General features: G+C 43.7%; 1 protein-coding gene across 1 annotated transcript in view; it reads right to left on the bottom strand.

Annotated features, from left to right (window-relative positions):
- Window positions 1-25,106, bottom strand: part of SASH1 (SAM and SH3 domain containing 1) — a 193,914-nt gene extending 168,808 nt beyond the window's left edge. Inside the window, exon 1 of the mRNA XM_068985545.1 lies at window positions 24,978-25,106. Within this exon, the coding sequence (XP_068841646.1) occupies window positions 24,978-25,106 (129 nt within the window). The remainder of the gene's footprint in view (window positions 1-24,977) is intronic.
- Between the last annotated feature and the right edge of the window lie 1,660 nt (window positions 25,107-26,766).

Here is a 26,766-nt window from a genome sequence, read left to right as displayed (position 1 = left end):
AGGCAGATTTTGTCCCTCTGCTCCAAGGCCCTCCTCAGACTCCCCTCTTCCTTAAAGGGCTCCATCCCCCCCATAAACTGAAAGACCCTCCCTATCTGTGCCTCTGACCAGCGCCTCTCTCCTGCCTCTCCCAGGCTCACTGTCCCCCGGGATTATATAATAAACCTCATGACTCCTCCGTACTCCAAATCCACCAGCTCCAGCCGGGACATTGAACTTGCTCCTCCCTCTGCCTGTTGTGTCCTTCCCACGGTTGTGTGCTAAGTCGCTTCAGTCGTCTCTCTGTGTGACCTCCTGGACTGTAGCCCACCACACTCCTCTGTCCATGGGATTCTCCAGCCAAGAATCCTGAAGGGGGCTGTCTTTCCTTCTCCAGGGTATCTTCCCGACCCGGGGATCGAACTCACCCTGTCCTTCATTGGCAGTGGGTTCTTTACCACTAGCGCCCCCTGGGAAGCCCTCTTCCCAGGGTTACCTACCCTCATCTGCTGCAGAGCTGACTCCAACCCCCTCTTCTCAAGGGATGTCCTAGCTGCCATGGCAGCCTCCCTCCCCTGTACAAACAACCTCTGACCCCATTCTCTGCCTTATCTTTCTCCTTACCACTTTTCAGCATCTAAATTAGTCTGCGTGACACATCTTTTCCAGCCTCTTTCTCCTGACTAAAGTGTAAGGTCCAGAAGGGCAGAGATTTTCCCCTGAGTTTCGTTCACTGCTCAGTATTGAAGACAGTGCCTAGAACACTCTCGATATAAATTTGCTGAATGAATGAATGAATGAATGAAATGAAATGCCAATCCATTAGCACTGTACTAAGCACTACACTCAAGCCCTGGGAAAGATGGAAATAAACAGTTCATACAATGATGCTCTATGTTGTAACTTTTTTTTTTTCTAAGCAACAGATCTACTCCTCAGCAATCTGATTTATAAGTAACTGGCAAGTTTTAGCTTCTTAAATACCCAGGACTTCACAACTTAAAAGGCCAATATTAGGAATACTGGTGCCCTTTGTAGGTGCACCATCCTGCTCTCTTTGTAAGGTTTCAAAAGAAACAAATGGAATACACAGTTCAAGGTGCTAATTACATCAGCTTATTAAAAACAAACTCCCAAGACATGCTAGTTCTAACACTTAGCACTTCTCTGTTTACGTAGTTTATTAGTTTCATACACATGAGAAAGTCAAACACAGTGAACGTAAGATTCCAAAACAGCCAGTATGAAAGGAAAATTCTTTCCACTCACACAGACGGGGCTTTTAAAGAACTGGCTCTGCTGTGCAAATTTGAAAATGAAAGCACATGGCAGTAAACAGGTTTTTACATGCCAGTGTTTCTGAATTCGTGGTAGGCTGATGTTCTGCTTCTTTATGTACTGGGCTGGCCAAAAAGTTCGTTCGGGTTTTACCTACATGAACTTTTTGGCCAACCTAATAATACGCGATTTAAACAATCTCATACAATCAGAAAAGAAGTATTTGCAGTATTCCATACTGTAAAAACAAGGGAGGACTTCATTTGGTAAGAACTTTAAATGGAGCATAAACACTGGATCACTGAGCTGTACACTTGAAGCTAATACTATACATCAGGGTTTCCCTTATGTCTCAGCTGGTAAAGAATCTGCCTGCAATGGGAAGACCTGGGTTCAATCCCTGGGTTGGGAAGATCCCCTAGAGAAGGAAAAGGCTATCCACTCCAGTATTCTGGCCTGGAGACTTCCATGGACTGTATAGTCCATGGGGGTCACAAAGTGTAAATCAACTATTAAAAAAAATATTAAGAGAAAAATAAAATGTTAAAACCTACCAAAAAAAAAAAAAGAGTGAGGACTATTTCAAGACATTCTGCATATCCAGGTCATAAATGACCTAGTTCAATAATGCCAAATCATTTTCTTATATTAGATTCACAGAGAAAGTTCTGTGAACAACTGCTGCTGCTGCTGCTTAGTCACTAAGCTGTGTCCACCTCTTTGCAACCACATGGACTGTAGCCCGCCATGCTCCTCCGTCCATGAGATCTCCCAGGCAAGAGTACTGGTGTCAGTAGCTATTCCCTCCTCCAGGGCATCTTCCTGCGTCCACCTCTGTGAATGAATACCCCAGAATAAGACCTTCTGACTTGCAATGGCAAATCAGGCCATAAATGTAGGAAATAAATATTTCAAAATAGCCATTAAAGTTCACTGCTCCTCAACTGCTAGTACTCCACCGCCCTCCTGGAAGCACGGTGAGTGAAAGGCTTCCCGTCCCTACTTCTATCTTTCCTGACTTTGAGGCACCATGAATCATAGGGCATCTTGGCTGGCTCTGCGCCCAGATCAAGCTCAGGTCTTGTCCCCACCTCCCTACAGACAAGTGTGGTCGCAGAGGCTTGACATGACTCAAGTGAAAATGCAGAAAAGTCCATTTGATTTTCTACAGGAATAATTCAGAAAACATCTAGAAAGTTATTGGTCAATTCAATTAGTTGATTTCAACCTCATTTCATTTTTTTCCCTAAACATTAACCTAGTGACTTTAGCCTCCTCTCCCATCCCCTCTTTTGTGGCAACCAAACTGCTAAAAGGTATGAAATATGGAAGAAGGAAGAGGATTAGTCATTGCTGAAAAATATAGTTCCCTGAGGCTGGTACGCTAACAGCAACATTCAAAGAGGTAACCAAGGAAAAGATACCAAGCATGGGACACTTGGCAGCATACTTCACCAGTTTTTTTTATTACTATAAAATTTTATTTATTACACAAAAGGCTTTCCGTTCTTATTTGAGAATACCTTATTAGGTTGGAAGATATTTTGGAAAAGGCAAGAGACCCTAAATAACTCCAAATCAGAGAGAGAATTTAATAGGAGAAAACCAAGACAGTACCATTCAAAGACAAGGAAAGGAAAAATCTGAGATGGAAATATCTCGGCCCACCACACTCAACTAAGAACTTGAAGATGAGTGTCCAGGACTAACATTTCAAACCTTTCCGCACACTACTTCTGCGTGGATTTCTTCCTGAGTCCAAATCTTGCCAACTACGTCTAGAGCTCTGATGATAGCTAAAACACCCACCTGTTGGGTTTTATGCATGTTCCACAATTTCTTTTTCAATAAAGGATGTCCAGATAAACTTAAAAGACCACAGAATACTCTGTCTAGAAGGAGACATTTGAGAAATCACTTGATCTTTCCCTACATCTTTCCTCACCTCCACCTTCCATTTACAAAAAGAAAAATACTATTTGTTACTTAACAAATTTTTTTATCTATGTTTGTGGAGGTTTTTCTTGGTTTGCTTTTGTTAGTGGTTTCCTTTCCTTTTTTTTTTTTTTTGTCAAGGGAAGAACCAATACAGTGCAATGATTAAGATCCCAGGTTCTCATCTCAAAAAAGCAAATTACTCCATTTCTTTGTGCCCCAGAGACAACATCGCCAAATGAAGAATAGCATCTGTGCGGTGCATTCAGAACTCAGTGACTTCTCTTAGCAGTAACAACCGCCACTGGTGCTCACAATGTTATGAAATACCAGGACCAACCCAAAATTATCTAGCTTCAAAACTTTCACTGTACCATGGTGACATTATCTTTGTCCAGGTAGCAACAATTTCAGTGTGTGAAGCAGATATGATCATGAGTAAAATGCTATGAATAAGAAGCCAAGAGACCCATGATAAGCACAGCTTCCAAAAATGGTCTTTTCCTCTTCCATGGCAGGGCATACATCTAAAGGCAGGTCCTTCCCATGTTGTGTCCTCTCTTAATGTTTATGCACTCACTCCACCTACCAAGTCTTTATTCCAAGTTCTCTCACATCTGTACATTTAAGTACTCTTCCCAACACATATTAGCTCTGCCAGGCCAATGCCTGTAAGGCAATGCATCTGTAATCCTTTGTAGCACCTGTCACAAGGTAGCACAGGTAGGCATTTAATAAAAGCTCCACAAAGGAATGAATTTTTCTCTTCCAGAACACAACCTTCAGACATGTAGCTTCAGATATCACATGGATGGCTTTAAACCAATTGGCTTTTGTTCCATTTATTCAAATTTGTAGAATAAACTGATAATAGAATGGGAGGGGAGTATGTATGTGTGTGTGTGTGTGTGTGTTGTATGTTGGGGAAGCTGAAAGATGAAAGCTAGGGGAGAACTTAACATTTATTGAGCATATAAATACCTATAAATATATGTATTAATCTATCTATATACATATAGGCATATACATAGACAGGATACACATCTATATTATATGTCAGTATTCTCACATGTTATTTAACTGAAAACATACAAGACAATGTAGGTTTTACTGACTCCACACCAATGAGAACAGATACTCAGGCTTCTGTTTCATGAAGCACATGAAGCACGGACCCAGGCTTCAAAGCCACACCTGTTTACCCCAAAACCTGACTTCACCATTCTAGTAGTGTGGACTTAGAGCAGTTGGGCGTTAACAAATCTTAGCTAACCTTTCTGATTATCTAAATTATAAAGTCCTCTATTAAGGCCTTCCACAGAAGGCCCCCCTCCATTATATTTTTTAAATAAAAGTGACAGCTAGTTAACTTGACTCCCAAGTTGCACACACAAGTGTAGGCTGAATCATCCTTCCAACCACAACTGAGGAAGCCCATGCCTGGGTGCTTGGCCAGGCCAGATGAAGCGGTACATCATCCAAGCCATCCTTTCTGTCCGAGGCTGGGATCACAGCTCAGCACTGGAGGCACCGCTCGTGGCCCTGTGGGGAAAGCTGAGGCTTGGAGATCCCAACCGTGGCTCTGGTGGCCTCTGAAGGTGTCCCCTCCCAAGCTCTTTACTCCAGTTCTTCACGCCGGAGCATGAAATAGCGAACTGGAGCTGGGTGCCAGGGGGGCAGAAACTCAGTGTCTTCCCACCAACTCCCCTCTCCCAAGTCTGAGCAGGAGCACTGGAAAGGGTGGGTCCAGACACAGGTCGGGGCCTGACCCCAGCGCAGACCCTGGAGGGCAGAGGGGGCTGCGATCATCACATCCTGGTCAGCCCCGGCCCGCCCTCTGCCAGGACAGCTTCCTGAGGAAATCCTGCAGGCTACAGAGAAACGGGTGGCCCAGGCCAAGGATGTAAACAGGAGCGGTGTGTTTCATTCTGTGTCCCTGCACACTCAAGCAGGGCCTTGGCTCCACAGCTTTTGGGGCAGCAGCACCATTGAAGGGCCAATGTCCTCGGATGACTAGGACTTACAAGTCAAGAATGGGCATGGCTTCACTCAACTGTTTTAAGACTGATGTGATCTCTCCTATGCTTTTAGCTTAAGAAAGAATTTGGTTGTTGTTTTAGTTGCAACCAACTCTGCGCGACCCTATGGACTGCAGCGTGCCAGGCTCCTCTGTCCATGGGATTCTTCAGGCAAGAGTACTGGAGTGGGTTGGCATTTCCTTCTCCAGGTGAAACTTCCCAATGCAGGGATTGAACTCGTGTTTTTTATGTTGGGTTCTTTACCAACTTGACCACCTGGGAAGCCCCTGACCCTTAAGTAATACCTAACCTCACTCAACCTCATCTGTAAAATGGGGTGATAATGCCAGTACCTGCATCTCATCTCATCTCAATAGGAGTGTGACAAGTGAAAAGAAATAACCCCCGATGTCATTTAGCATAGTGCCTGTCACACAGTAAACGCTCAGTAACAATCTTAGCTAGTATTGAGCTCAGTTTAGTCGCTCAGTCGTGTCCAACTTTTTGCGACCCCATGGGCTGCAGCACACCAGGCTTCCCTGTCCATCACCAATGATTGGAGCCTAGCTAGTATCACAAGCACCAAAATTCGAGAATTGTCTAAACAAAGCCTTGGATGCCACTATCTGTAAAGTCTTTATTTTTATGAAGAGTAACACAGAGGTATTTGATACTTTTTTTTTTTGAGGCATTTAAGTTTGGCAATTATTCCCCACTAAGCCTTTTATACATGAAGTTTCATGTAAATATTATTTGGAATCAGACTTTTGAGTACCACAGACTGCATTTATGCTATTGTTTATACCAACTAGAGATAGCAGCCTGGGAATAAAGCTCTTCCCCTTGCCATCAACCATCATTTGGATGGTGGGATCTGCCTCTTTCAGGTGTGAATTCTCCCACCACCACAGGGTCTGAAGTGGGGGTCTGGTTTCTCAAGAATCTGAGAACAGTCCTGTCTGCCCACGTGGGTCAGCTGAGCAGAGGGGACTCCAGCCAAATGACATCTTACAATAGTGACCTTGCAGCTTTTCGTCACTGTGCTTCCTGAGAGAAGCAATGAGGTCAGTGTGAAAATAAGTCTAATTTTAGAAGTTAACACAAGATCATGCACACAGGAAGCGGGAGAGGGAACTGAAGGCCTTTTCTAATTGATCAGAGGAGAAATTTGGAATTTGGAAATTTCAAGAAAACTGAGAAGACCAATTGGGGCCCTACGTTTAAAAAGTTTTGGAGTTCCATGCTAGTCCAGTGGCTAAGACTCTTTGCTCTCAATGCAGGAGGTCAGCTTATGAAAACTGCCAGAAACACTCTACTTTTGGATGGGAAGGTGGGTGATAGTGCGTGGGGTGGGGGATGGAGGGTTGGGGCGAGCCCTGTATTTAAATAGTATTAACTTCATGTTTCACTGTTGCTATTTTGCAGTATTTTGTTGGTGTCAAAACTCTTGGAAACAATACTCACCGTATCACTTTGTCAGCAAGCCTGTCAATCACAGATAGAGCCACCAGCCAGAAGGGACTCTCACCTCGACCTTTCACCAAGAGAACCTTCCTTTCGGCCTTGAGTCACTTCCTGCCCCAACTATAGCAATTTCTGGTTTTATATTCTTCTTACATAGTGAACCACAAACTCTAAGTGTGCTCAGGACAGCCAACTTTTGCATTTTTAACATCATATCACATTAATGAGGTTTCTTAAGCCCTTTTCTACCCATTGCTGAGCTTGATTCCAAATTACTGATTCTTCTGTCAGTTTTTGAAGGGACTGCATTTTGTTCCATGCGCTTACTCCACTGACTTCCCCCAGCCCTGGGGTGAGTCTGTTTTCAGAAGAAGTGGCAGCTGGGGACCATCTCTGAAAATTTCTGGAGCCCTCTTCCTTTGGGACCGTGACTCATCTTCCTTCTCAGTCTCAGCTTTAAAATTTTCCTTTTCCTCTGCAAATCAGAAGTTTCTTAATAGGATGTCTACTGGGCTGTGTAATAGTCTCCAAAGGGAAGTGATGAAGGTTTTGGCTTGAATCATTGAACTCGCGTTGGAAATGTAATCTATGGTTATGTACTATGGGGAGCAGTTCATTACTAACAGGATGGGCTACAGATGATGTAGGAAATTTAATTTTTCTAGCTCCCCATTTTTATTGTACTTTACAAAGAACAGTTCTCTGAAAGCATTTATTCTGAACAAACGGTGGGAATTAAAACTAGTTTATCCCAGGGTCTAAACTTTTTAGGATGAAAATCCCATAAGATTTTAACTAAAATGTCCAGCAAAAAATTCACAGAGATTAAAATAAAACACACTATACATTATTTCCATTTTCTCCATACTTTCATTCCTGACCCTCAACAATTCCATAAGGAATGGTTTCTGACTCCTCAAATTGTGGTATCTTAGCTATCTCACCTGGAGAAGGAAATGGCAACCACCCATAGCTAAGATACTACAGCAGTTGACACTGGCTCAGAGACCAGGAGAGCAGAGTGGTGTCAGGAGAAGCTTCAAGTGGAGGCAACATTTTCATCCAGAAATCTCTGTCAGTTAAGTTCAGTTTAGTTGCTCAGTCATGTCCAGCTCTTTGCCACCCCATGGACTGCAGCATGCCAGGCCTCCCTGTCCATCACCAACTCCCCGATTTTATTCAAACTCGTGTCCATTGAGTTGGTGATGCCATCCAACCATCTCATCCTGTCTTCCCCTTCTCATCCCGCCAGAAGCCTCTATCACTCCTCTCCTAACACAGTCCCTGTGGGACACCATCATTCATCTCCCTCTGAAGGACACAGGGCAGAAAACACAAGGGTGAGCCCAAAGGGTGAAACACAACCTGATATTTATGGATATCACCACCAACATTCCTGGGGCCACGTAGACTCAATCCCCCCAAAACCCTTGGCCAGATTCTCTGACCCTTCTCCCACCCCGAGCTCATTGGCCCCTAGCTGGAATGACAGTCTCTTTTGTCTCTGCATCCTCTCCCAACTTCTCTTTGGAGCAGTGGTTGAGATGCGGGCAGGGGCAAGGAAGTGTTGTCCTCTTTGGAGGAGTCATTCAATTCTGCCACTGCAGAGCAAAGAGGGACTAGATATACAGAGAGAGAGAGAGAGTAATAATAAAGGTAGGAAGAGGGAAAACTTGAAAGCAATGGCCTGAGGGTTTATTTAATGGGAACTTGGGACACAAGGCAATTTCCCATCCATTTCATTCCTTGGCTCATCAGATGGGAAATGCTGGATCTTCACCAAGCAAACACCTCCTTCTACTTTGGCCCTCTTTTCACTCCCTAGCACTTGGGAGAGGGACAGAGGAACTTGTCTTCCTCATCCCTGGTGGAATCCACCTACACCCAATCAGCGTTTGTTGCACAGGTGTCTGCGCTGCCCTGGTCAGTTTCTCACTGAAGCTCTACTTTGTCAACTTTCCTTCTCCTGCCAGTCAAGGTGTTGGTCAGTGCAAAATATTAAAACTAGAAAAAGTTTTGCTTTCTTTATGCCTGCTTCCTTTTCCCAGCAGCTGCTCCCCTACACACCCAGCACACCCACCTGGATCAGCTTCCTAGGGTTGCTGCATTCCAAAGTACCCCAAACTGGGTGACTTAGAAACATACCATCTCATAGTTCTAGAAGCAGGAAGTCCCAAATCAAGGTTTCACATGTTCCCTCTGAAACCTGTAGGGGAATCCTTCTTTGCCTCTTCCTAGCTTGCTGCAGTGTTTCGTCAGCAATCTTTGACATTTTGTGGCTTAACAGACACATCATTGTCATCCTCTATTTTCATAAAGTTCTGTCTACATGGGTCTTCACAGCATCTTCCCTCTGTGGATGCCTTTGACTGTGTCCAAATTTCCCCACTTTAGATTAGAGCCCACTCTAACAACCTCATCTTAACCTGATTAAACCTGCAAAGACCCTATCTCAAATAAGGCTGCATTCTGAGATGAAGACTGAGCGTCCAGACTTTAACACATCTTCTTTGAGGGGGATACAATTCAACCCACACCACCACCTCACAAGGCTATAGGGACAATGGAATGAGATAATGCATGAAAAGAGCTTAGCAGAATGTTTGGTACATAGTACATGATCCATCAGTCAATCTACATCAGCTGCCAACAACATTATTGCTATTACTACTAGTATCTTTTTGCTCCATAGCAGCTTTGCTAAAATGGCATTAAAAACAAGTTTTTACAGCACTCAAGTTTGAAAGAATGTTCCAACTACCTCACAAAAATATAACCTCCAAATTCCTTGAGGGAGAAAAAAAAAAAATTACAATGGTTGACTGGGCAGCAAACTGTAGAATGTTCTTTGTTCTATCCAGTGAGTTCTGAAGCTTCAAGGAAGCGAGGAATGTAGAGCTGTGTAGGAATCAATAAAGGAAGAAAGGAAGTCCTCCAAAGAATCTGCTGACAACTGAATTTCTAAGTTCCTTTGGTTTGCAGGAAAAAAAAAAAAAAATGATTCTATCTGCATGCTTTCTCTACATTGCCACAAAGAACATAGGCTTATATTTTTAAAATAATAATTTACTAAAGGACAGCAGATACACAAAGCGTTAGAAAACCAGAAACCAAAGAACCCATTAATTGACTGCTAATGGTCTAAGAAGTAGTGCCTTAAAAATACAAGAAAAAAAGGTGATCACATTTAGTTTTCAAAGATATTTCAGAGTGTTGGCTATAACCCCAGTTGTACAGTGGTGACTATTAATCACCTCCAAGGCGCTGCTGCAGCACCGGCATGCTTTTCTCTGCACTAAGAAAGCTTGTTTTGATTTAGATCTTCTAGGGACACCAGAAGGTAGCGTGCCACTGACTCCAGCCCTCATTCATTTTGCTAAGTCATTTTTCTACCAAAACAACATTTGGAACCTTATCAGCACCTGCTGCCAAACACATTGCATAAGTCAGGACTTACTTATCTTGACCTAACTAGCAAATTCAGGATTTAAACCAATCTTGCTTTGGCTTGTTCACTTGGTCTCTGGCTGATCCTCTGGGGAACCATCTACAACCAGAGCCCTCGAGCAACTCTCACCCAGGATTTTCTTCTTTGTATGTGAGAACTTGACACAGAATACCCTGAACCTTGTCTGCAAGTAAGTCAACAGGTATACAAACAGTGTGTGTGTCTTTTTAAAAATCTTGATTTTAAAACATATACACAGATGAATCTAGTAGCAAAAAACCAAACTGTTTTGCAGCTTGAAAAACTTTTTGGCTGACAACAGGAGTCTGTGAAAGTGGATCTTCCTGTTTTTCACAGTAGAACAAACTGGAAGTCATGAGAACTAAAGTTTGACTTTTCGAGAATTCGTGGCAAGCTGGTAACAATGAGCCACCAGATGTTTGTGCTTCTCTCTGCCTCCTCAGGACAGATGAGCCTGCAAAGTCTTGAGTGTTTGCCACACTGACCCACAATATAGCATTCACGACCTCAGGGACCAGGCAACCTGGATGGAAAATGGGAAAACGCTGACTGGGCATCACTTTCTGGCTTTCCCTCCAAACTCAGATCAAAGAATAGCAGAGCCCACAACCAGCTCGGTCAGGTTGACTTCAGAGAAGCATTTGAAAATATTTGCAAAGATATAACTTCAGTGTTTTACCTTTATTTCACAGATCAAATAGATGAACTTAGAGGCCTAGAATGTGCAAAAGCCACAATCAGAAATTGCTGAATTATGGGTATTGAAATTTGGGCAGTGAAATGTCAGTGTGTTTGAAAAGGAAACCAGGAACCCTGGATTACTCAACAGACGAGTGAATTGTGGTTGCCAACAAACTGAGTTTCTAGTAGCTATAAGGGCATTAAACCAGTCGATGCATGTAAGGACACACCATGAAACGTAAGGAGTTATATGCCTATGTAAGTATTATCATTTAATTTCTATGAGCAGTACTTACAGAGTAAGGGATGTGACTTGCTGAATAATCTCCTGATGCTTAAGGAGTAGATTCACTCTACTTGACTCCCCTCAGGTTTCTATGGAAGCTCTTCCACCATGGAAGAGATCCTGTTTTCTAAAGACACAAGATCTGGGATGTGCAGTCTCTCAGTGACCTGACAAGCTGAGTTCTTTGATATAGAATGAGGGGGTTACCAGCAGACATTCTGGTGTGTTGAAATAGTACATAATTCTCTGCTAGTGCTAAAGTAACATCACATAGATTTTACTGTATCTTTCATGTATCTTTTGACACCTATTTACTTTATTGCTCATTGCATAGCCTCCATTTCATAATATCTTAATCAGGGCAAATCACTACCAGGCACCAGTGTTATGAGAGGCTTTCATTAAGTCATCACCTGGACAGCACATGTTACGTAAGTAGAAGCAAAATGCTGCAGAGGCAGTAACGACCTTTCCCCAGCAGACTATGTCCTAAGGCTACATTTTTGTGGGAAGTTCTTAGTAAAACTGTATTTCATGATAAAATCTGCTTTAAAAATGATGTCTTATCTTTCCAACATAAAATTGTTCATCTTTATAGACTTTCTCAAAGTTTCACATTTTCTATAAATGCATAATGAAGTCACTCCCTAATTAAAATGTACATAAGCGGCATATTATCTAATAATGATTAATAATAATCATCATCTTCCTTCAAACACAAAGAATCTCATTTTCTATCAAGTTCACACTGATAATGTGTCTGCAGGTTGCTTTGGGCTCTTGTGGGGACACTACCATATGATGCTTTTATAAATTCTTGATTGGCGATGGAAGAGTCTTAACTAAGATGTAAAAACACAGAATGAATGCTTAGCAACCTGGGCAAAAACAGTGGTTAATTCAACAAAACCTTGGGAAAATATTTCACAAAAACATTTCAAGATACTAAAAGTAGATTTAGTACAGTTACATGGGTCCAGAACTCAAAAAATAAAATCATTAGTTAAGTGGATATTTTTAATATTTTACATGTTTCTAAGAAGTCAACTAGCAAAAAGATCTCATGCTACTGTGATACTTAGTCACAGGAGAACTGAAAAATAGCGATCTGTACAACCATTTAAGCTGAAAATATGTTTTCATTACAAATACCTTCCTGCCTCCAGAAAACCCTTCTTATTCACAAGTCCCATACATTCTCTCTCTTAAGTACACGTAACATTTTTAACACCAGTTTCCTAAAGTGAAACATGAAGGTTAATACTTTGAAATAATTTATGCATTTGTTTTTAAATTTTGTGTTCTAAAAAGGACATTTGGCAAACATCAAAAACATTAAATCATCAAAAAAAAAGTTAAATTAAAACAAATTAAATCAATAGTTAATCCCAATCCTAAATTGAATATGTGGTATCAGACCACCCCTCCACTTAAAGATGAGCGTGAAGGCAAATTAATTCACGCTCCAACTAAAGATTTAACTATTAACAGCTAATAATAAGAAACATTTATGACCTGCTTACCATATGCCATGCACACTTCTAGGGATTGAATCAATCTGAGCAGACCCAATAATGTAAGTGGCTATTGTCCTCATTTCACTGATGAGGAAACCAACGCACAGAACAGTTAAGGAGCTTGCTTAGGTCATGAAATGCTGAAGCCAAGATCTAAAGCCACTCTGAACTGCTTCCTTTTCTCTTTACTCCCCTACAAAACAAACTTTCAGTTTTCTAAGAGGTGTTTAAACAATTTTTTCTTGTTTCCAAATGTGCTCATCCTGTTCCTCTTCTCTTGATAAACAAAATCTAATTATTTTTGTATTATGACTTCATCGTTTAGTAGCTTCAGACTGACAGCAAAATTAAAGGAAACATAGATTCCTAATATGTCTCCTGCCCCCAAACATGCATGCTGCTGCTGCTGCTGCGTCGCTTCAGTCGTGTCCGACTCTGTGCGACCCCACAGACGGCAGCCCAGCAGGCTCCCCCGTCCCTGGGATTCTCTAGGCAAGAACACTGGAGTGGGTTGCCATTTCCTTCTCCAGTGCATGAAAGTGAAAAGTCAAAGTGAAGTCGCTCAGTCGTGTCCCCTATCAATATCCCCTACAATTATGTCGTGATTTAAAAGAAACAGATACTTGGTCTTCTTCCCAGTCCTGGTACAGGGCTCCTAATTCTTGAATTTGGAATGACAGGAGCATCTTGTGTCATTCATTAGGGGGTCCCTTCAGAGGCATCTGAATTTTTGTTAATGAGGTGACTTAGGCTGGGGTTCCTAGATAGTCTCGGAATGGAGCTGACCACCAAGAAGACCAAGTAAATTAGAAATTAGGCACTTGCAGTCTTATCTCATTCTCGGTATCCTGGAAGGGAAGCGGGGCTAGAGATTGAGTGCAGTTACCAAAGGCCAATCCTGCCTATATAATGAAGCCTCCATAAAAACCTAAAAAGACAGAGTTCTGAGAGCTTCTGGACTGGTGACTATGTGGAGATTCAAGGAGAGAGGTGCCCTAAAGAGCATGGAAGTGAAACAGGAGAGAAGGGGGCAGGGCACAAGCTTTGAAACAATGACACAGCCCGAGGACACAACGTCAACTGATTAGAATCAAATGGGTCCAAGATGGTGAACAAGTCAACTTCGTCTAGACTTTGGTCCTCAGTGTACGCTCACTGTAACACATCAGCAAGCTAAATGACATAGCCAGAGGTGCCAGGACAGTTCCAAGGCCCATCAGCAAAGACCAAAAGATGGGAGGTGGCTTAATTTCTAGAAATCTCGCTTTCCCCAAAATAGGTTGGAATAATCCTTCCACTCATTTACCCAGCCCATAAAAGCTAACCATGCCACAATTTGGGGCCCACTCACCCTCTGCAATGGCCCACACTCTGTGGACTGTGTTTCTCTCTGAATAAATCCACTTCTTACCAATCACTTTGTTTCTCACTGAATTCCTTCTGTGCAAAGACACAAAGAACAGGTGAGTAATTCTAATTAAAAGATTATTGGGTCAAGTCCCAAGCAGGGTTTTGACTGGGTTCGAGTCCCAGCTGCATGGGTTAGAGTCCCAAACTGGGTTTTGGCTGGGTTCGAGTCCTGGCCTTGTGGGTTCGAGTCCCAGTCCGAGGTAAACGGTTTCAGAAGCTCTACCCTCTCCCCACATACTAGCCCTAAGCAAGGTTCTTCCAACTGGCTGTTCCTAAGTTATATCTCTTTATAATCCCATAACCCAGTAAGTAAAAACTGGTTGATTTAGCAAGTAAATTGGGTTTCCCAAGTTCTGAGTGCTGCCCTAGCAAATTAATGGAACCCAGCAGCCAGCCAGTCGAAAGCACACATAACAATCTGGACTTGGCGGTTGGCAACTGTAATAGCGGCAGTCTTTGGGACTCAGCTAGTAGATAGCAGGACCTAACACTAGCAGAAAAATGTCAGATTTGAATTAAATTTGGGAAAACTCAGTGTCCACTGAAAATATGAGGATTGCCTGGGGTACTGAAATAAATCCACTGTACACATTAGAGTGGTAAGTACAATTGTTACAACCTACATTGTCACATCATAATCACCCCAAATGCAAAGCACGCAACATGATTCACTCTTGCTGGTGAACATCTATTCATCATTATAAAAATTCTCCGTGCTCCACCTACTCATCCGTCCCTTCCCCCGACCCCGGCAACCACTGATCTTTTCAATGTCTCCATAGTCTTGCCTTTTCCAAACTGTCATACAGTCAGAATCAAAAATCTCTTCAGGTTGGCTTCTTTCCCTTAGTCATAAGCATGTAGGGTTCTTCCACATCTGTTGATGGCTTGATGGCTCATTTGTTTTTATCCCTAGATAATTTCCACCAAGCTTTACGTGTCCATTCACCTACTGAAGGACATTTTGGTTGGTTCCAGGTTTGGGCAATTATGAATAAAGTTGCTATAAATAGATGTATGCAGTTTTTTGCTTGGAGGACTCAAGTTTTCACTTTCTTTGGGCAAACACCAAAGAGGGCAATTGCTGGACTGGGTGGTAAGAATAAGGCTTAGTTTTGTAAGAAACTACCAAATGGTCTTCCAAAGTGGCTGTACCATTTTTCATTCTCACCAGCAACGAACAAGAGTTCCAGTTGTTCCTCATCTTCTTCAGCATTTGATGTGGTCAGTGTTCCAGATTCTGGCCATTGGTAAAGGTGTGCAGGGGTATCTCACTGCTGTTTTGTTTAAAAAATATTTTTTTAACCTTCATATTTCCAAACAAGGACACTTGTAAAATTGTTAATGTTTTATCTTATGTCTGTGCTCAGTCACGTTCAACTCTTTGCGACCACGTGGACTATAGCCCACAAGGCTCCTCTGTCCATGAAATTCTTCAGGCAAAAATACTGGAGTGGGCTGCCGTCTCCTACTCCAGGGTATCTTTCTGATCCAGGAATTGAAACCGTGTCTCCTGCATCACCTGCATTAGCAGGAGATTCTTTACCACGGTGCCCCCTGGGAGGCCCTCATACTACAACCACAGGACTCGATTTTAGCCGAAACGCCAAGAAGCGGTTATCTTATAAAGAGGCCTTTAAAATCCTCTGAAAATGAATGTAAGCCTATAGCACAGTTACTTATTCTTAAACTAGAACATTCCTTTCTTCTTGATAACAAATAATATTGAAACACTCAATTTGTAAGAATGCCCAAAAAAGCATAAAAACATTTTTTACCTCGAGTGTGAAAAAAAAGTGTTGGTTGATAAGAAGTCTTAGGCAAAAGTCATCAAGTCCACCAAATTAGGATAAATTTTGAAGTAACCAAGATTAAGGATACATACTAAACTAAAAAAAAAAAAAAAACACGTTTTTCTTCTGCCCTTCAATAATACTTATAGTTAAGATTACAATTATAGGCATTATTTTTCCTTCAGTTTTCATTCCACTTTCAATTCTTCATACCAGGACAGAAAATGAAGCCACAACAGGCACAGAGTGATGTGTGGACACACTGGACCTTTCTCATTCACTACTTGCTGTAAAACCAAACAAACAGTGGATGAAGCCACAAAACCAACCATGAGTCAAATCACAGACACCAAGGAGAGCGGCCAAGAACGTCTATGGACACACAGAACAAAACTCTACAGAGCAATCACTATAAACGCAAACGTATCCATGTTCTCACCAATCAGCTTAGAAAGTTGAAAGACAAAAGGAGGTCCCTTCAAAAAAGAAAGAATACGGGTTCCAGAGAGGAAAAACTATCTCATTATCAAGCTCTTGTGTTCTGTGTCTCTAAGATACTCCAATGCCTGAGTCTCCAGCCTCCATGCCGGATTCTCTATGACAGGACTTGACAAGCAAGAAAAAATACAAGGTAAGTTATCTCTAGGAAGCATCTCAACTCATAAAGAATTAATGCTATCCAGTGAAACATCTTATGAAACAAAAGGTGGGACACTAGACAGCTGGCTAACAGCAAAGCTAACGACCAGCAGACCCACACATTTCAGGTGTCATTACCAAATTAAGTTAATTAGTAAATTAGTATACGTTTATTTGAGAAACAACAATTCCAAGTCATCATAAAAATACATTTTATCTCAAAATCAGTCTGAAGGTTTACTGCTTACAGTCTTGCATTGATATTAAAAGGTACAGTTAATTCTTACACCTTTAGCCTCTACACATCTAAATTCATTATCTTGAAATCAATTTTATTCCTACCCTAAGAAAAGAATGTGTGTAAACCATGGGTAAGCTCATCATATAATATAGCGGGATTATGATGGTTAAGTCTGAAGCATAAAGTATTCTTCGACCCAAGTGTTTCAGTGGTAAAGAATCCATTTGCCAATGCAAGAGACTAAGGTTCAAGCTCTGGGTAGGAAGATCTCCTGGAGAAGAAAGTGACAACCTACTTCTTACCTGAAAAATCCCATGGACAGAGGAGCCTAGTGGGCTACAAGTCCATGGGGCCGCAAAGAGTCAGCCAGGACTGAGCCTATACACATGACATGCCAAACTGAGCATTTCCCTCTATTTCACTGTCCTCTAGAATTAGCTTTTACAAGATGGAATTAAAGATCCTTTGGTTATAGCATTGTGTGTGTAGTTATAAACAATAAACCTCTTTTAAGGAAACAAATCATTCACACCAGGGCAAAGACAGGTAAGCAAATATGTGTACACATAGATGTGTCAAGATAGACAATTTTTCTTTAGAATGAAAAAGTCACAGCACTACAACATCTCTAAAAATCTCTTGCATTAACCCAGCCTACTCTTGAGCTGAAAAGAATTTATCGAAAGCAAGTTACCAGGAGCAATCCTTGACTACTTACAGAAGAAAATATTGAGATAAACAGAAGCCAGATGATAGATAAACTAGTACATTTCACAAACCTCTCATCTTCTCTTGCCTAGACCACTAGTCTTCTTCCAAATTCATCACCAACTCATCACCCACAAAAGTCACATTTCTAGAAAGTGATCATGTCATACGTCAGTTTAAAATTCTGCAATGGCTTTTCACTGGAGACTACAGAATGGTGCCAGCTAACTCAGCTCTCACCACCCAGTACCCACCTCAGTGGGCTGTGCTCTCCCGTCTCTTTTCCCCTCAGCTCTGTCCAGAAGGCCCTTCCTCCCTTCTTTCCTCCTTACCTTCACTGGGGAACACCTCTCAAGGGAAACCTACTCACTGCCAGGACCCAAGGTGGAAGGCATCTCTGGGACTGACCTGCCTGCACCAGCACCGTGGCTGACCAACCCACTACCCCCTCACTCTATACTCCAGCCTCCTTGGAGCACTCTACACACTGCACCACACAACTAGGTATTTAAGGAAGGGGCAGTGGATGCTGTTTGTCCTTCTGGAAGCCAGGGGTATGTGCAGTTAATACTTAGTTAAAAAACTTTGGCAAAAAGATTGACAGTCCATTGGCTGTTGTTCAGTCACTAAGTCATGTCTCTCTGAGACTCCATGGACTGCAGCACGCCAGGCTTCCTTGTCCATCACCAACTCCCAGAGCTTGCTCAGACTCATGTCCATTGATTTGGTGACGCCATCCAACCATCTCATCCTCTGTCATCCCCTTCTCCTCCTGCCTTCAATCTTCCCCAGAATCAGGGTCTTTTCTAAATAGTTGGCTCTTTGCACCAGGTGGCCAAAGGATTGGGGCTTCAGCTTCAGCATCAGTCCTTCTAATGAATATTCAGGACTGATTTCCTTCAGGATTGACAGGTTTGATCTCCTTGCAGTCCAAGGGACTCTCAAGAGTCTTCTCTAACACCACAGTTTGAAAACATCAATTCTTTGGCACTCAGCCTTTGTTATGGTACAGCTCTCACATCCATACATGACTACTGGAAAAACCGTACCTTTGACTATATGGACCTTTGTTGCCAAAGTGATGTCTCTGCTTTGTAAGAGGCTGTCTAGTTTTGTTATCAGTTTTCTTCCAATACTCAAGAAGTGTCCCAGTAGAGATATGAAAGAATGAACTATAAAATTGCAACTGTGAGTTAATTTCCAGGAAATATCAGGGGATTCAAATCCCAGCTCCCCTGTTCACTATCTGTGTGATTCAGGATGTGCACATTTAACTCTCCACTGTAAAATGGGGACAACACTGCTCAATGGTCGCAGTGAGAAGACCAAGTAAGCTAAGTATGGGAAGGGCCCCGCCCAGCACTGGCATTCAGTCCCTCTCCTCACATGGTGACATCCTCTGGTCAGAAGCTGGAGTCAGGATGGTGAAAAGGATGCAGAACGAGCCAGGTGGGCAGGGGAAAATGTTTCAGGATAGAAAGTGGCAAAAGAAAGCATGAAAGCAAGATGCTGGAAAGCTAGGAATATGCACTGCCACTTTAGTGCTGGTGGTCCAGGAAGGCGGACCCCTTCCAGGGCCCGAAACTGGGCTCTTGTCTAACTCTCGGAAATGAACTGTCCGAGGAGACACACGTGCTGACAACGCAAGAGATTTTATTGGGAAAGGGCACCCGGGTGGAGAGCAGTAGGGTAAGGGAACCCAGGAGAACTGCTCTGCCGCGTGGCTCGCAGTCTTGGGTTTTGTGGTGATGGGATTAGTTTCCGAGTGGTCTTTGGCCAATCACTCCAATTCAGAGTCTTTTCTGGTGGCGCATGCATCGCTCAGCCAAGATGGATGCTAGCGAGACGGATTCTGGGAAGTGGACAGACATGCGGTGTCTCCTTTAGACCTTTCCCGAACTCTTCCAGTTGGTGGCGGCTTATTAGTTCCGTATTCCTTATCAGGATCTCCTGTCATAAAACAACTCATGCAAATGGTTACTATGGTGCCTGGCCAGGGTGGGCGGTTTTAATCAGTGTGCTTCCCCTAACACAGGGGCCTCTTTTTAAAAAAATGATCATTTTATTTATTTATTTGGCTGTGCCGGGTCTCAGTTGCCACATCCAAACTCTCAGTTGTGACATGTGGGAATCTAGTTTCCTGAACAGTGATCCAGGGATGGAACCCGGGTCCCCTGCACTGGGAGTTCAGAGTCTTAGCCTCTGGACCACTAGGGAAGTCCCCGGGGGTCTTTTTTTGATAGCAAATCAAGGGCCCCAGCCAGAACTATAAGGCTTAATTCTGTCTTTGGCAGATAATTGAAAATTGAGAGGTCTGAGCTCTGGCCCCTACTCTGCTGCCCCAAGCCCTTCCATTACTACCTAAATGAAGGAGCTGAGGGCTCACATCCAGGGTCTCTTTGTTCAGTGCCTCCTGATAGATCACCCTGCGATTTCTCTACTTCTGTAAAAGCCATAGGCTTTCCGCTGCCTAACAGGAACATAAAATCAAGATGAAGTCAGAATACTTGACACTAGGGCTGACGCTCAGATTCCAAGACCTAAAATTAAGTCATTAGCTAAAGGGCTTACCGTAAGACGCCGCCCAACAATATGTAAATTACACACTGGTTGGTGCCAAGGTGTTTGCATTTTAAAAGCCCCCTAGGGATCTCACAGGCCTCTTCCCTCCCCCACACTTAAATACAGAGTGAAGGACAGTCTTTTAAAGGAAGAGGACTTTAGTAAACAGCAAGATACAATAAACCTAGCAGATAACCTAAAGAGTTTATTTATTATGTTTATTAACTGAAATAAACCTACTACACTTTTCTGTAGCCTGAAAAGCAACGAGCAGAGGGGAAGGTCATCTGTGTAGAGTTTGTCTACACAATGGCTATTTTCTAAGCATTGCTAGGAAATGGGTGTAAATTGTAGCAACACAGCAGGGACATGTAAGGTTTGGGGGAGGTGCGTCTTGCAGGATCTAGCAAACAATAGTTACTTACTAACTCCCTTCCTCTCCCTTCCCAGCAAAGGAGAAGTTTTAAATGCCTGCTTATTCCAATTTTGGAGGAAAACTTTATGAACCATCACAATTCACCAAATGGATACTTGGGGCTGAAAATATGATCTACCTCTTCTAATAACCTCAACAATTCCTACTCTTAAAAAACAACAACAACAACAAAAAACTAGGCTCCCCAACCCCAAAAACGAAAACGGAATGTTTTGTCTGTAACCAGGGGGACAGAGGATGAGATAGTTAGATGGCATAGTCAATCCAATGGTCCTCAGTCTGAGCAAACCCCGGGAGGTAGTGAAGGACAGAGAAACCTGGTGTGCTACACTCCATGGGGTCTCAAAGAGTCAGACATGACTGAGCAATTGAATAACAACAAGGGAGTAAAACTAAAAGTAAAACCCCCAGAGGATTCTAACTAGTTCTGTACATCTCAACAGAAGTCTAAGAATGTCATCCTGAAAGGTCAGGTTTTGAAAACCCAAGCAGACCATACGTTGCCGAGTTAGCGAACAGAACAGAGTATTTGACTAAAGATCACGGTTTAATTGCTCAGGGTTTACAAACATTTCCCAGTTTGCCAATACGCTTTCAGTGGAAGTGCCAGAATTTAAGTTTGCACAGCGGAACTGTCCAAGTGGTAGATTCAGCATAAAGAAAATTTATTCTTCATAAAAGCACCCCATTATAAGCCAGGGCATGAGTGTACAGAACTGTATTTTGAAGTGGCTCCTGCATTTAAGAGTACATGCTTTTTTCCTTTTTCACTCAACAAAATCATGTTCTCAACAGCCAGTCAGTAAGTCCCAAGCCCTGGAGGTAGAAAATTGGGTAAAATGCCCTCTAGGTCTGCACAATCCGTAGTAAGTAGGGGTTCTCTATTTATATATTCACTTGTTAGCATTTTATTCATGCCAGCACACTCATTTTCATGCCATAAATTATACTGTTACTTCCCTAAATAAGCGTTTTGTTAACAACTATCTAAAAGCAACTAGTTGGTGCTGAACTGTGCAGGACTGAATTAATCTGAATGCAAAATGTGCCCTAATGAACTCAAACAACCACCCTGTATTTACTGAGATCAATGCCTCTGGGGTAACACCCTCCCCTGGGTCAGAACCAACAAAATCTACGGGGGGTCGGGGTTTGGGGCTGGGGCATCCGGGCTGGGGGGTGGGGAGGAGGGGAACAGGGGACAGATGGTAGAGTGTTCCTTGTTAGACTGCCCCTTCAGGAAAGGGGAGCTGTGCTCATTCAATTAAAAACCCTAATAGGCTTTGAAGTTCACATTTTTACACTAAGAAGAATCTAAAAGATAAAAGTAGCAACTGTGCCTGAAATCTGCTAAGTATGATGCTTGGATGTATAATTCCCCTTCTACCTCTTACTCCCCTCCGAAGTTCTCTAATAAAAAAGTGAAAGTCACTCCGTCCTGTCTGACTCTGAAATTCTCCAGCCAGAATACTGCAGTGAGTAGCCTTTCCTTTCTCCAGCGGATCTTCTCAACCCAGGAATCGAACCCAGGTCTCCCACCTTGCAGGTGGATCCTTCACGAGCTGAGCCACAAGGGAAGCCCAAGAATACTGGAGTGGGTAGCCTATCCCTTCTCCAGGGAATCTTCCTGACCCAGGAATCGAACACAGGGATGCAGGGATCTCCTGCATTGCAGGCAGATTCTTTACCAACTGAGCTATCAGGTAAAAAGAATCTTCCAAATTTGTTGTTATTGTTTAGTTGCTAAGTCGTGTCCAACTCTATAGCGACCCCAAGGACTGTGGCCTGCCAGGCCCCTCTGTCCATGGTATTTCCCAGGCAATAATACTCGAGTGGGTTTCCATTTCCTTCTCCGGGGGATCTTCCGGACCCAGGGATAGAACTTGAGTCTCCTGCATTGGCAGGCGGACTCTTTACCACAGGTCCACAAACTTCCAAATCGCCTTTGCCTACAATACCAGATGTAGTCACATTTCTACTAAGTTAATCTGGGAGAGTTAACTATGGAGCATCATGGCAACGTGCTCCTGACTGGTGAAGGTCAGAAACCTGGGGTGCAGCCTGACATTGCCTCTAGTGCCCAAATCACTTTGCCCATCTAGGCTGAGAGATGATTGTTAAATCCCATATTTTAAATACAAAATGAAGTGTCTTTTATCTCTGTAAGAACAGACAAAGTCTGACGTCAGTTTTGTGTCATGATATATTTTTCCAAAGATAGTTTCTTATAAACACTTGGATGACAGCATCCTCAACACAGAATAAAGATCCTTTTCCCCTAGTGACTTCTCATAGGCCCATACAGAGGAGAGGTAAGCTTATGTCCTCTGCGTTTGCCTTTTGCCTGTGGAACAATCTTGATGCCCAAGATTTAAAGGAAAAGATCTTACAAAAGATGGGAAAGCAGGAGTGAGCACTACCTGTTTAGGACAACCGTTACCGTCTTTCAGCCTCACACAGAACTAAATATTAGCTCTGTAAGAAGTACATATTTTCTTTTCTCCTGCATCGGCCTTTGGAATAACAGGTTTAGGCTTTTTGAGCCCCACCCCGTCTTCTAACTCAGCCAAAGAACACTCTGCTACGACTGACCCAACAGTGCTGGAATCTGCCAGGGAAGGGAGAGTCACTCTTCAGGAAGTGCTCCATGCCATCCCCACCCCCAAACGACCCTGAGCCCACACTTCAATATAAGTGAGCCCCTCCAAGGCTTCCCTCCCCAGCCCACACCGTACTAAGAGATGCAAACCAATTTTCTCAGTGACTAAAAATTTACAGTGAGACCTAAGCAAGAAATAGCAAGATAAGCTTCTGCTGCATGAACTTAAAATACAGTCTATCACCACAACTTTTATCCATGTTCATTGAGTTTTCTGGAATTTCACTCAAGGCCCGTATTCATCAGTAATGTTCAGAAAATGCAAATAGCGTAACTTGAAGTGTTTCTCAATATATATTTTTAAAATATTGGAGCGCCCTTGTGGGACGGCCAACACTCTTGTCTATGGAGTGTGTATTTCCCTGAACAAATCTGCTTTCAAAAAATAAGTAAAATAAAATATCAGAGTGAGAAGAGCAGGTAGAATTCTTTGACTGACCTTCCCTGGCTCTCTGCATAGGACTAATCATTAATACCAAAGGACACCTGAAGATGGAATAACTGGGACTTTTAGGATCTCTGGAAAGATGAGCCACAAGATTATTTGCAAGAAAAAAAAAAAAAGACAGCCATTACTTATTGTTGTTCAGTTGCTCAGTCGTATCCAACTCTTTGCGACCCCATGGACTGCAGCATGCCAGGCTTCCGTGTCCTTCACTATTTCCCTGAGTTTGCTCACTCACGTCCCAGATGCCGTCTAACCGTCTCTTCCTCTGCTGCCCCCTTCTATTAATACTAGTATGCTGAGCACTAGCTATATATCAACTTAGCTAAATCTCAGAAAATCCAAGAAGCATATCTTCTTTGCTTCACTTTTCAGGTGATGAAATAGAACATCAGTGCAGCTGGGTACCTTGGCCAAGATCATGCAGTCAGTCAACGTGGAGGTCTGGGATCTGAATCCAGGCTCACTCACTACAAAGCCCAAGAGCTGAATCACTGTGGTAAAAATGGTTTCATCAATCCCAAAGAGCTTCTTTCAACAAACTATACCTCCTTCTATTAAAAAAAAAACAAAAAACACCAAAACCTCCAAGTAAATACAGAGCCTCCTCCAACTGGCTTCCACAATAGCCAATTCCAAATCTTTACATTGAAGTTGACTTTTTATATGTGGAGTAAGATGCCAGAAGTACTTACCTATGTGTGGAGTAAGGAGCCTGACCTACCGCCCATCTGATTCCAGTCTACCTGCCTCTCTACAGTGCCATCAAAGCAAATCTACTAACTCCTCAAGGCACGGAACCCTGAACAAGTTAAAGCTTCATCTTCCATGCCTAAAAACCATTTTTCAGAAATTATGCCAAATCCAGGGGCGGGTTTAGTTACTGGATATTTCAAAATACATGACAATACAGATTTAGCAAAATAAGCCCTATTGTTTTTAGCCCCAAACACATAACAAATATCCTGTAATTCTACAAACTGAAAACTGCAGAGTATGTTAGTTAACTTGTTGTGGTTCTGAGCAAGGAGGTAATTGTTTTCCTCTCCTGCTCAGACAACAAACGGTGCAGAGATAAACATCAGTAAAATCACTCTCTTCCCAAATCCGCAGCAGCCAAACACGGTTTATTTACATCCAGCCTTGGAAAGACTCTTCCTCTGTCTTTTTCCACACCAACTTCTCAGCAGGTGTCCCAGATTACACGGCAACACCACAACCCGATTGTTTCAAACATCTATCTTTGATGTGATCTGTGGCTGGTTATTTTTTAATTAGGTTTTTGAAATCCTAAACCTTGTGGATTTAACCCCTTAAGAACTAGAGCCGGAGAAGGACGACCCCCAAGGGGTGGGCTGGCCGAGTCGGCGAGCGCGGAGGAACGCAAGGTCCCCTAGAGGCTGCCCTGCTCCGGGGGGACCCACGACCCGCCCACCCCCCGCCTCCAGGTAACTCACCAGGATGCCCATCACGTCAGTCCAGAGCCGGGAGAACGCCTCGGACATGCCCGCGCCCACCTCGGGCTCCGAAGCGGGCTCGGGCTCCGGCTCAGGCGCCGCGCCGGCGGCTCCCGCGTCTTGCTCCATGGCCGGGTCCCCGGGGCACCCTGGCCCCGCAGCCGCGCGCGCCCGGCCCCGGGAGCCGGTCCCCGCCCGCCGCGTCACCACCGAGCCGCGCCCCCGCGCCGCATCCCCCGCGGCCCCGGCCTCCGACCCGGCGGGGGCCCCCCGGGGCAGGCGGCCGCTCCTCGGCTCTAGGTGGCTGCGGGCCGCGCGACTGACAAGTCCGGAAACTTTCCCAGCCCGGGCTCGGCTTGGCGGCGGGGCAGCAGGAGGCAAAGTTCGCACCACTGAGTTTACCCGCGGGGAACTCTGGCGGCCCCAGCAGCGATGCACGCCGCTGCAAAGGCGTCTCTTCCTGCGGCCTGGACCGACTAACTGGGCACGCGACTCAGTGCTTCCAGTACGTCTGGGCAGAGCCCCGCCGGGTGACCGAGCTGCCTCGGGAACTTGGAGGGAACTCCCCGGCCCCCTCTCTTCAAAATGAGCTCTTCCAGCTCCACATGACTCTCTCCCCTCGACGCTAAAGAAAGCGTTTAGCAACAAAAGGTGCTCTGATGTCAGGCTCTTTGCATGGAAATGAGCCACAGACAGGAGAACAAATCGCCTGTTGAAAGAGCGGCCGCCTGCAGCCTCCCGCCTGCACAAGTTTCCAATCACGCCATTCACCGACACAGTCTTGGCCCCAGAAACTCGAGAAAGTTAATCTTTAAGCGAGTCCTACCCAAAAGAGTTCCCAAGCAGTGAGTGTCACAACGCACACCTCGCCCCTCCCGAAGTCAAGCGACCTCAGGAATTACAGCGCTCTGCCTCTGGCAGCCGAGACTTGGAAAAAACAAGTGTGAAAGCTTGGGCACGAGCCACTGTTTGGGTCGTGTTTATTATGTTTATTACGAGTGGGGACATTTTGGTTCCCGGGTGCCGGCAATGCCCTGCATTGCTAGGGGTTTCGGCGCTTAAGGGGAAATGCGCCTTGGGTTTTAATGGTTTCTTTAATGTAAGGAACGGCGTGGGGTGGGCGAGTGGGGAGGCGGATTTTCAAAAGGAAGTGCTATGGTTGTAACCAGTAAGCCAGCACACTTGGGGCCCTGTGTGTGTTTTTCTAAGGACAAAACCCATGACGGATTTATTTTATGAGGGAAATAGCCCTATAGAGGTGTTTCTCCTTTTGTGATTGTTTCTTTAAAAACCACTCAACTTTCCCTGGGAGATGACGATCCACACTGGATTGGGTGATTGATCACTTTGTGAAGCAGTTCAGCAACCACAAGGAACCGCCTCTCTGTTAAAGGACTGCTTCAAAAACCAAAGTGAGATGCCCCTCGAAGAGAGTCCTCCCTGGGGCACCTCCCTGGTGTGGTTTTTTTTTTTTTTTTTTTTTTTTCCTTCTAGGTCCACATAAAAACAGAGGCAAAAGAGCAAGTCCTTGAAATCCCTTCCCTCGAGCATTAATTACCAAAATCCAATAAATGAAGAGCCCTTAGAGGAAAGTTCAAAATTGGAAGAAAAAAAAATTTTCCCAAGGTAATTAAATTTATAAGCATAATCCTCGATGACAATATTTTTGAAAGGAAAGAAAAGGAATGAGAAAGCTCTCCCTTGATCGTCAGAAGGCATTGTGCTGCAGTGGAATGCTGGGCGCAGAGTCAGTATGACCTGGCCTAGTGCTTTCCTGGGTTGATGCTGG

This window comes from Capricornis sumatraensis, chromosome 13 (genome assembly GCF_032405125.1).
Source record: "Capricornis sumatraensis isolate serow.1 chromosome 13, serow.2, whole genome shotgun sequence".
In the NCBI taxonomy this organism is placed as follows: domain Eukaryota; kingdom Metazoa; phylum Chordata; class Mammalia; order Artiodactyla; family Bovidae; genus Capricornis; species Capricornis sumatraensis.
This window is presented reverse-complemented; position numbering and strand designations above follow the sequence as displayed.